Source organism: Sarcophilus harrisii, chromosome 1 (genome assembly GCF_902635505.1).
Source record: "Sarcophilus harrisii chromosome 1, mSarHar1.11, whole genome shotgun sequence".
Taxonomy (NCBI): Eukaryota; Metazoa; Chordata; class Mammalia; order Dasyuromorphia; family Dasyuridae; genus Sarcophilus; species Sarcophilus harrisii.
Genome location: NC_045426.1, coordinates 167796052 through 167808110, shown reverse-complemented (window position 1 = coordinate 167808110; position 12059 = coordinate 167796052). Strand labels below are relative to the sequence as shown.

The 12059-nt window shown below is 33.5% G+C and overlaps 1 protein-coding gene across 7 annotated transcripts in view; it reads left to right on the top strand.

Moving 5' to 3' along the window:
• The window catches only part of ARHGEF28 (Rho guanine nucleotide exchange factor 28), a 352261-nt gene that overhangs the window by 220724 nt on the left and 119478 nt on the right, over positions 1-12059 (top strand). For all 7 annotated transcript variants that reach the window (XM_031966506.1, XM_031966499.1, XM_031966513.1 and 4 more), the window contains 2 exons: positions 3677-3801; positions 7596-7873. In XM_031966506.1, the coding sequence (XP_031822366.1) occupies positions 3677-3801; positions 7596-7873 (403 nt within the window). The remainder of the gene's footprint in view (positions 1-3676; positions 3802-7595; positions 7874-12059) is intronic.

Sequence of the window (12059 nt, the reverse complement as noted above, 5' to 3'; positions counted from 1 at the left end):
CTACTTCTCCCCCAAAAAGAGTAACAAAAGAAAATTGCCATTCAGGTTTCTATTATCCCTGTTTAGCAAGGGTTCTTTGTCTCTTTTGAATTTTTCTATGTTTTTACTGAACTCTTGAAGTAATTTAGTATTAGTTTGAATCTTTTTTCTTTTAAATTTGGCAATACCGTAAAAAAAAAAAAAACCTAAGTCCCTAATTGAGAATTCATCATAGTTCAGACAAGAAAGGAGAGGAAGTTTCTTATTTTTCATTGGGTATAAAATGTTCTTTTCTAAAAATTAAGCATTTACAAATTAATTATGTAAATAAATAATATACCAATGCTTAACTTTCCAGAAAACTAGCTTTTTTATTTATAGATGAAAAATTGATATGTGATCTCCTAGCAGGCTGTAAACTTCACAACAATAGAAATTTTGTTTTATTTAAACTTTGTATCTCATCCAGGGTCAAACAGTAGCTGCATATTTTAAACACTTAATAGAGTTAGTTAAATAGTACACATTACTTATGAATTGTTTTTATTTGTTCATTAGAAAAGACCCTGGATGTTTGTTTAGCAATAATGTGTTAACCAAGTTTGTTTCTGAAAAAATATGATGCATATTGGAAGTCACGAAGCTTCATTTATTTAAAAATAATTAGAGGTCACATTAAAAAAGCAACAACAACTGAATTTTCCCCTCAAATAGTCTAGCCTATAATAGTGGGGTGTAGTAACTTTCATTACTAAAATCAGACACTTCAACTATATGCATCTGTCACTTATTATTCAAAAGATCATTACCTAGTAAATCTGATTTGGCTAGCACTGAAGACTGTATATTAATAGTACATATTATTCATGCTTTATTTTGGATGCAATTCTCACTGCCCTAGGGAGGTAATTCTTTATATTTAATAACCTTATCCTTTCTGGTTATTAGATTGTGCTCACTTTTTTTTTCTAGGGCTAGTGATTTGGGTGGGTCCTTTAAAATATAGATACTGTAAGATCTCTACATTAGACTAGAGATGCTAAGAATTGTGCTCATTTTGTTGCTGAGAAAATAGTGAAAAATAAATGGCAAGACTGAGTACATGGAGTTTGTGAGTAATAGAAAGTAACATGAAGAAATCTTGATCTTGTTGACCTATACATTTCTAGGACAGCATTTCCCCTTAAATAATCAATAAGCACTTATTAGATCCTTGATATATTCCAGGCACTATTATAAACACTAGAAATGCAAATAAGGAAAATGAAAATAGATCTCTAGTCTCAAGAAAATATCAATCTGTTGGGAGAAGACAATATATAAAAGTATGTTGTGAAAGGGGGGATGGATACTTAAGTGGGACATGATGTTCATGGAGTGGAAAGCCAGCAAAGCAGCTTATGATAAATGAGGTTAGCTTAAAAAGTCTGAGTATTCTATAAAGGAAGATCTTGGGAAAAGTTCATTAATCTACCCTCTAGCCTTCCAGTCAAAGGGGAGAGGCCTGAGGATAATGAGTTGATGCTTCATCTGAAAGCTGAATCAATCTCCAAGATGGCAAAATTTCAGGTGATGAGATTATCCTGGGGGAGACGTGTTGTTTGTGAGTTGAAATGAAACAAACTTTAAAACAAGGGACTCACTTCAGAGAAAGAATTGCTGAACCAGCAATATGGCAGTTATGCCACTGAGTCTTTTCAGTCTCTTAGTCTTGTCTGTGCCTCTGAATGGCCAATTCAAAGTGTTTTATTCCATTAGCCATCATTGTCCAAAGAGATAATCAGATTAATGTGCAAAAGTCAAATAGTCTACTAAGATGCTCAGAGTAACTGGATAAGCTCTGCCATAGTTAGATTACTTTGTTCCCACAGATGTGATCTTTGTGAGCCTCCTTTGTGACTTCTGACCAGATAGATTTTCTTCCTTGGGAGAGAATACGAAGCTGAATGGTATATTCTTTTCACAAGGGACATTTCTAGGTCCTTGTTCTTTTCTCAAGTAAACCTCAAACAATGAGGTTTCATAGTTTATCTCTACAAAGCCCTTGCTAAGCATTTCAGAACCCTGTGTCATTGTATAAAATGCCATTTCATAGATATATTTTTAAAAACCTTGTTTATGACAATAAAATGTGTTGTTTGTGTTAATATTGAATCTCCCTGTTCTTACTGACTCTTGGGACATTCTAATTAGTACTTTGCAATGCAGTAGCTATAGGAAATTGGTTAATAATTAGATAGCCCAGTTTTGTAGCAGCCATGTCAGAATTTTTATCAAATTGTCAATTTATAAACAAGAAACAACATGGAATAGTTTGACCAGATTAATTTTTTTGTAAAAGTCATGTTCAGATATTTATAGATGCTTTTTAAAAATGACAAATGGGAAATCATGTTAATATTTCATAACATGTCAAGTACTTGACAACATGTTTTTCTTTTTGTGCGTTTGGAATTAGACTGAATCATAAGTTAAAAGAAAATTATAATTGTGAATAATGTGTTGTCTTTGTGTTATACTGAAAGGTATTGGATCTTATAAAAAGGCAATTGCATATAGGTGAAAATAATTTTTTGTGTACTCTTTTTGAGTACCATTTTGCACATGAATCTATTTTAGTAGCTTAGATAGGGTGGGGAAAGACAGGTATAGACACAGAATCTAAGACCAATGAGATCTAGCAACCACATGTCAGGGCTGGGAAGAAAGCCTACATACTTTGGCACTCTGTCTAATAGCCACTTCACTAAGTTACACTGCCTCCATAGATAATACTTGGCTATTCTAGAAACCCCTCTCAGAATATTTTTTGGTATAAGAGTAATGTTATTTTATTTACTATGCTTAAATCTGATTCTCTATTATTAATATGGCATTTCACTTATTGAGAACCTTCTCTCTCTTGAATATGACTGAGAACTAGGAATCATATTAAAAAATGTCTCCAAATAGCCCAAATATATGTCACACAGCCCATGCACTGAAATTCACATACATTACTTGTATCTTAAGAGAGTTTTCACTTAGAGCTTATTTTGTTTTTACTTTGTAAAAAATTACATCAAATTTAGTTAGTTTTTAAACTCTCAATAGATTTTTAAGAAGCAACACGTTATATGGAGTGGGGAGGATGTAAGAAGACGCATAGTTTTATAACCGTGAAAAGTGATAGCTACCAACTTAACAACAAAGAAGACAGAAAAAAAACTAAAAATGGCAGAATAACTAAAAGATCAGAGCAACCTGGTGCCATTTAATGTGGGGACAAATGTATATAACTATTAATTGAGTCTGTATCTTAGTACAATAAATAATATCCATAATGATGCCCTTTAGTCACTATGAAAAGATTCTTATGGTCACTCTGCTTTGTTTTAAAATACATGTAAGTAAAACACATTTAAGCAATGTTTCCATTAAAGTAAATTTCTAATTTTTAATTTCCATTAAAATAAAAAGGAATGTTGGGACTGAAAAGAATAAACACTAAGCTACCTGGAAAAGTTGCTTTTCTAAAATGACTTGTTCCCTGAGTATTGCCGAAAGCCATAGGGTCATACCACAGCGCTCAATATAAATATGAACTTGATTTTCTTAATTGCATAAAGGAGGGAAGAAAATGGGCAACCAAAGCAAGTGATTTACTTATATTATATATAAAATTTATTATTTATATATTGCTTTTTCCCATTTCTAGAACGACACCACTCTTTTGATGTTCTCAAAAAATCTAAAAATTCAACTTTCCTTGCTGCATCTCAGCTTTCCAACATGCTTAATGGTAGTGATGAAGTCTATGCAAATTGCATGGTGATCAATCAGGTAAGGTTCTTAACACTGATGCTCTGTTTACAAGATTGGTCTATTTCCATTTTTAAAGTCAGCAAATGGTAAAAGTAAAAGGTAGGCCATTGTGTGTTAGCTCCTAAAAAACAAAACAAAACAAAACAAAACAAAACAAAACAAAAGCATGAGAGAAGTGATTTCATTCCAATTATTTTTACTCTTGCTTGAGTACATGTCACAGAATCGTAGAATTGGCCATCAGAGATTACAGAAGCCAATCCATACTTGAATATGAATCTTTTCTACAATATAGCTGTTGTCCAACAATTTGTGGACAAGAAGTGGCTGTCCTACAATTGCTTAATTACCTTCGAGGAGGGACATTCCAGTATCATCTGAGGCAATCTATTCTACTTTTGGAAAGCTCTAATTGTTAGGAATTTTTCCCTCATAGGAAAGTTTCTCTGTGAAACTTTCCCCATTACTTCTGGTTTTGCATATCAACCCTTCAAGAACTTAAAAAGAGTAATCCTACCTTTCTCTCTAAATCTTCTCTTTTTTAGTCTAAACATTCTCATTTCCTTCAATTGATCCTGAAAATGCACGAGCTTAAGTCCTTTCCTAATTACTCTCTATTTGGGTAGATAGACTACTGAGCCTGACATTGGCCTGAGTTCACATCCAGCATCAGACAAACTGTGAGACTCTGGGAAAATAACATTATCCCTGCTTCAATTTCTTCAACTGTAGAATGGATGTCATGGAACATCAAATGAGATAATATATTTTTAAAGTACTTAGATAGTGCTTACCACATTGTAGACTTTTAATATATATTTCCCTCACTTCCCCTTAACTTCCCTTTCTTGTTCTCCAGCTTGTCAAAGTACTACTCAGAATGTTTAGAAAACAAGCATAGCCCTCCAGATTTAATGGGGTTAGGCCAGAATACAACTTAACTATCAACTCCCTAGTCTTAGATATTGGACCATTGAGGCACAGTCTAAGATTGCTTAGCTCTTTTGTTGCTACATCACATTGATAACTACTGTTGAACTTAATGGTTACTAAAATCCCCAGAACCTGTTCAAAATCCTGTGGTCTAGCAGTGCTTCCTGATCTTGTACTTATGAAGCTGATTATTTGAATGATTCCACATGTAAAACTTTAATTTTTCCCATGTTAAATTTCACCTTATTGCTAAACACTTCATTATCTTCATTGTTATTGTTAAACTAATTTATTGAGGTTTCTGGCTGGAGAGCCTAGGGATGTGTTTCCTTAAATTTACTGTCAATCTCAGCTGTTCTTTTGTATGGTTTAAGTTTGATTCATCCTTAGGTTCCCTTTTGTAGCAAGTCAGATATATAGATAGTAACAGAAGCCCAAAATGTTGTGAGATGATACTGTGCTTCCATGAGTGCCAACTTCTGGATAAAAACCAGAGTGCCTTGGTACCATTTTTGCAAGAACAGAGTAATTAGTTGTGATGTACTTTGAATCCATTATAATTTCTAAGTTATAATTCTGTTCTGCGATTTAAAATGGGTACTCATTGAATTTTGCATTGCTTCTATTCTTTCTCAGATTCTATATTCCTTAAGCAACTTCATTATTAAATGCAGAAACTGGGTGCATTTACTGAGTAAAGACAAGTCACTGACTAATATATTGTGTGTAACATGGTTTTCCCTCTCTTTCCAGCATGAGATTAGAATGAGATTTCTTGGTTTTTGGAATAATTTTGGATAAGGTTTAACTTTGGTTTAATAACTGTAGTGGATGTCATGCTTAATAAGAATATTTGTTGAGTTCTGACTGAGTAGTCTGAGTAGTTTTCTGAGGAGCTTTGTTAACGGATATATATTTGGAAACATACATAATACATAACAATATGTTATATATATGTAAAATATATATAATCTCGTTTCTACATCATATAATATGTTATGTTAGTGTACTGATCAAGTTAACATAACCAGCATGCTTTATTAACCATGAATGGCATACATACATATATACATTGATTAATACTATAAAATCAGTGAATTCTGAATGTTCTTGTTTCCACTCTGGTCATAAAATACTATAAGGAGCACAGAGTACAATTTTGAAACATATTGGGTTGTTCTTTACTCTATCAATAGCCTGGCAAGCATCCTGCCTCCTTTCCCTGTTTCCCCTCTCAACTCACACAATTTTCTAAAAATGTTGCTAATACTTATAGTATTAAATTATTCTACCAACCATCAGGTGGCAGGTAACCCATCCAGGTTATTTGCCTGTCTGTTTGAGAAAATAATTTTCTGGAAACAATTGGAAAAGTTTGAATAATTCCTTTAAAAAAACCTTTTTAAAACACCTAAACTTATCCCTCTTCTCTTATAGATCAATGCATTACATTATTTCTGATGACTTGATTTTCAATTTCAATTGCAAGAAAAAGTTTCTTAAATTAGATAGTAGGATTACTGAGGATTTTAAAATTTATGATTCCCATTCCCCAAACTTAATACCTCACCTCACTTACTTCCAGCTGCAGGTAGTGTTGAGGCACATATCTGTTTAGAGAAAAATCACAGCTCCATTCCCACTTCCCCTCCAATCTATTTCTTTATACCAGCTCATGACAGATGACACATTAATTCAAAGCAAATTTATTTAATTAAATTAGAATGTCAACTTAATAATGAGGAATAAAACCAAGTGCTAAAAACTTTTGGCACCCATTCCCAAATCACTGCCACCACCAAATGCCTCCTATGAGTGCTCTTAGTCTTTATTCGGCCCCCTTGTTTCTCCAATGAAATGGAAGTTTATATCAAAGTTCTCCTGGAGTTAGCCTTATATCCATAGATTTTTAATTGTGCTGGCTTCTAAGCACAACACTGCTGGTTAAGGAGCACTGGGTTTCTAGGAACTATAAGTGAAGCTTGCTCACATATCTCTCCCTGCTGCTGGCATGTCTTTTGCCTTTTTTTTTTTTTTTTTTTAACTGTCTCTGTGTTTCTCCAACCCAATATCCTATCACCCCCATTAGATTTCCATCCTTTTGCTATCTGACTGGAGCACAAATTGAACAATGTCATTATTCTGTGGAGTCTACACAGAAGCTTCTGGGAAGTGAGAGGATATGATGTTTGTGCAGGCACATATCTCCTTATGTCAACATAGCTGGGAGCCACTGTATTTCCCTCTCAGAATTATGGAAGAGCAGGGTTAGATCTTCTTGCAAAAACTTGTTTGCTTTTAAAATAATCATTTTACTGTTCATATAAAATAGGGATAGTATAGGAGATGAATTCTTTTTTATTTTTATTTTTATTATAGCTTTTTACTTACAAGATATAAGCATGAACAATTTTTCAGCAATGACCCTTGTAAAACCTTCTATTCTAACTTTTCCCCTCCTTCCCCCCTTCCCCTCCCATGGATGGTAAGTAGACCAATACATGTTAAATATGTTAAAGTATATGTTAAATATTATGTATATAATATTTACATTATTTTACTGCACAAGAAAAATCAGACTTAGAAATAAGGAAAAAATAACCTGAGAAGGAAAACAAAACTGCAAGTGGACAAAAAACAGAAGGAGTGGAAATGCTATGTTGTGATTCACACTCATTTCCCACAGTTCTTTTGCTGGATGTAACTGGTTCTCTTCATTTTTGAACAATTGGAACTGATTTGATTCATCACATTGTTGAAGAGAGCTACATAGGAGATGAATTCTTAAGCTGTATTCTAATTTTTAAAAAGTTGTTAATTTTTAGTGATGCTAATATTATCTATTTTCCCTTACCACATTTTAAAATTTCAAACTCCAGGTTGCTGATTTGGATATTAATTATATTAATGTGGAGGGTCTGACTGCCCAGTCCAGCCCAGAATCCATGAATTCAACTTTGCTGTCTCAGAACTGTGCACATGGTTTGCCCAAGGAAACCAGCCAAGATATTGCATTAAGTGAAAACAGTCAAGTAGCAGTAAACAGTGGAGGTCGACAACCTTTCCTGTCTCCTACCAGTTTGTGTACAGCAAGTTCACATCTTACCTTCAACCTGCGGGAATTTGAAAAGGAGCAAAATCAATTGAAGAAAAGAAGGTAAGAAGTTTTGGAGAAACAGTCAAAAATCTCAGTTAAGTGTATGAACTGATCTTATCAAAGTTTAGTTTCAGAAAAAACAACCCAACTATAATTTTTTTCAGTTGAAAGTTTTCATAAGATTTTCTAAGTCTTCTTATTATGAACTATATCTGTAGTTAGTCTAAAAAAAAGACATTTAAAAATCCATTCAGTATAAAAGAAATTATAAGTAGAGTTATTAGTAGAATATAAAATATCAGTAAAATAAAAGTTAATAGTAGAAAAGATTTTTTTTAATTCTAGCTTTCTTCCCTTTGTGTAATGTATTGTAATTTGTAAATATGTAGAAATGTAAAATTGTAATGTAAAACCTATTTTCTTTTAGATTCTGGTCATATGATCCCATATTTGCACATATAATTATAAAAATAAAAATTTAAGAAGTTGAAGGATTTCATTTTGGTTTTATTTTACAGATGAGGAAATTGAGGCCTGGAGAGCCCTGAGTGTGTTTTCAGGATCACCTGACTAGTTAGTAGGCAGAGATGGAATTAAGAGAAGTCTTATTGACTTCAGTGTTCAGCATATTATACTAATTTAAGAACAAAAGTTTTATCTTTCTTCCTTCTCAGTAATTTTAGCAGAATTTTTTTCATTTGGATTAAGCTTTTCTATGAGATTAAGGTCTTCCACAGAATGTGGAATTGAAGCTGAGTATTAAGGGAAGCCAAAAATCTGAGGTGAGGAGGAAGGACATGACAAGAAATGAAGTGTTATTTGTAAGGAGAAACTACGCTAGTGTCACTGTTAATTAGAGTTCATATAGGAAGTTACTCTAATGGAGTAAAATCATCCTGAAGCATACTTTCTATGCTTCTGGAGTTTTAGAGATCAGTAACTTAGTAAAGAGAATTAGTAACTTAATTAGTTTGATTCCATAGGGAAAACAACCCTAAAAATGTGTTATGTAAATCAACTCTTTCATTACTCCTAGATTGGTTTTTAAAGATAGAAAGATAGCATAAATAATCTGAAAGTCTTGTGCTGGAGGCTAGAATGTTATTGCAGGCAGTCAACCATTTGATTTTCTTGAGTTATTAAAGAACCCAGTGGTTTATGGATTCCAGAAAAGTTAAAAGATGAGAAATCTTTTCTTTTTCCCTCTCTTCTACTGAAAGTATTGCTGAACTGAAAAATTACACAGCAGATTTTTAAAAAATTACAATTAAATTATCATAAAATGATTTCAAAGACTGACCTTGTTTGTCTATTACTATTTTAACAGGACTGAACTTCTATTTTGAAAAACAACTTTATAAAATTCAAAATATTATCATGATGAATTAAGAAGCTACAGTTTTAAACCATTCCTTTCTTCCAAACAGTCCATTTGGAGCAAACATAGCCATTGGAGATTTAGACATGTTTTATGTTCCCCAAGTATGCTAGTATTACTGCCCAATTTTCTTATGTATAATAGTGATTTTGGAATAGTTCAAGGCTTTGAGACCTGATCTATTCCTTCTCATGTAAAGCAAGCTGTAATAAAAAAAAATCGCATAAACCCCACATTTGTTCAAAGTCACATAAGTCAAAGTATCTGTTTTGTGACTTACTAGATGCTTTATTGTTCAAAAACAGACTAATTAATAGCATTCCCTCTTCATTCCCTACTTGTCCTGGTTCTTTGCATTTCTCTATTTTGGAGGAACACATCACCTTTCTTCCATCTTTCAATTTGGTGTTATTTTCAGCATTTTTCTAGAGCTCTCACTGTCCCTCACTCCAAATATCCAGTTGAGTCTTGCCATTTATATCTTTATAACTTCTTTTTAATGAGAATTCCACTATCTCAGTGGCCCTAATTACTTCTGGCCTGGCCTTTTGAAATGACCTCTAAATTGGTCTCTCTGCCTCAAGTTTTTTTCCACTCCACTCTATCTTCCACACTGTTACCAGAGAGATTTTGAGATTTTCCTGAAGTACATATCTGAGCATGTTATCCCCTTTTTAGTAAATTCCAGTGACTTTCTATTGCTTCTACAATATAATATGAGATATATATGACTTGATATGATGCAATGTAACACAAACTCCTCTGCTTTCAAAACCATTCACAAACTGCTCTGATTTATCTCCCTATTACTCTCTCTCTCCTGTACTCTGTAGTTCAGCCAGAGTGGTTTGCTCTCATTTTCTCATATATAGTATTCCATCTTCCTTTCCTATTCTTTTGCATGGCTGTTCCCCTTGCTTGGGAGATATTTATTTCTTACCTCTAAGAGAGGTCCCACTCTTCCTTCAAGCTTCAGCTTAAGCACCATCTTCCACAGGAAGCCTTTCCTTATGATCTCTCCAACTGCTAATATTTTCTTCTCCAAATTGTCTTGTATTTAATTATTTTATGTTTTTTTCTGTATGTCCTTATGCATGTCTATGTCTCTTTAGTTAGAATTAAAAGTCCTCGAGAGGAGCAATTGTTTCATATTTTATCTCTGCATCCCCAGCACCCAATGCAATGCCTAGCACATAGTAGGTACTTAATAAATTCTTACTTGATCTGCCCTCTTCCCAACTCTACCAGATTTGTTGTAATTGAAATAAAATTACCTGTGATATAGTAATGATAAAAAGTTCTCACTTCAGACAATAAAATCCTGTACTAATGTTTCATTCTGGTTTGGGTATTTGAATTCTGGAAGATGGTGATCATGGAGCCCCTCCCCTAGAAAATCCTACCTAGTGGGCAAGGCTCCATGTTAGCCTGATGTCCATTGTGGTTAAAGGAACCAGCCTTTGTTAAATTCAGACTGGCTTCTCACTGCATGCAGCAGATGATACATTTTTTGAGTCAAAGTTGTTCATAAAGTGTCTAAGGTATGGAAGGAGAACTACAATTTGTATCAGAGCAGATGATACACATAATAAAGTCATATATCCTTGTAGTACAAGAATTTTAATATCAGGGAGGGTGTTGAGATGATTTATTTAGAGTTTAAAATGAAATGAAATAAAATTTTAATATAAATGATTAGCTCCTTTATTTTCATTTCAATCTGAAGGTAACAAAAATGAGGTAAAATTTCAGATGGAATGGAGCTATTAATTTGGTAAATTATCTGATGAGGTGAAGGTGTAAAGGAGGATGCACTGATCTTTGAATTATTATTTGGTATCTTATACGTGCTTCCTTGAGGCATCCAGCTGAAGGACAAGTGTGAGAATGATCACATCACATATTTCAGAATGCAGATTTCCCCCAGAGAATGACATTAAAGCTGCCAACTAACTCTGTTTTGTTGGCATTTTAAATATTTGGAGGATGGCTTCTAATAAAATTTTAAAACAACAAAGTGAAGCAGAGAGCATGATTAATTGAAAGCAGCTTTTACCTCTTAGAATGCTCAAACTGCCTTTTAACTAGAGAGGAATGTTATTTTAGGGGAAAAGAAATTTGGACAAAATCACCAAACTATAAAACAAACAAACAAGAAAACAAATAAACAACTTTGAGAATGGACACAAGAATTCTTTGCTCAGAGTTTTGCCTCACTAGTGGGTTTGGATGAAGAATTATAAGATATGGTTGACATAGTAATTTGTGTCTTTAATTAATTTAATTAATTGTGCCTTAATTAATTAAATTAATTGTGTCTTAATTAACTAATTAAGATGGAGTTTTAGACTATGAGTAATACAGAATTGAAGGAGTATTGCATTTTCTGTCTTCATGATCTTTCCCAGTCCTTCTCCTTCCCTCTGAGATTATCTTGTATCCATCTATCCTGTATCTTTCTTGTATGTGGTACGTAGCTGTTTCCATATTGTATTCCCCATGAGCTCCTTGAGGGGAGAGATCATACTTTTACCCTTCTTTGCATCCCCAGAGCCTATTACAAGACTATCCACGGCTTGAGGATCTAGGTTTGATTTCCAAATCTGCTCCTTTGGTACCATTTCCTAGGATAAATCACATAAACTCTCTGAATATCTATTTCCTTATCTATCAATTGAAGCAGTTGAAACAAATGACCTCAAAAGTCTTTTCCACTCTTACCATCTGATCCTTTGCTTGGGTTGCATTTGTAGTTTTCCCATTAACTAGCTGTGTGTCCTTGGACCCGTAATTTTACATCTCTTAAAATGAGAGGTTAGCCTAGACCATTGGTGTCAAACTCAGATAGAAATGGATCTCTGTAAGCTA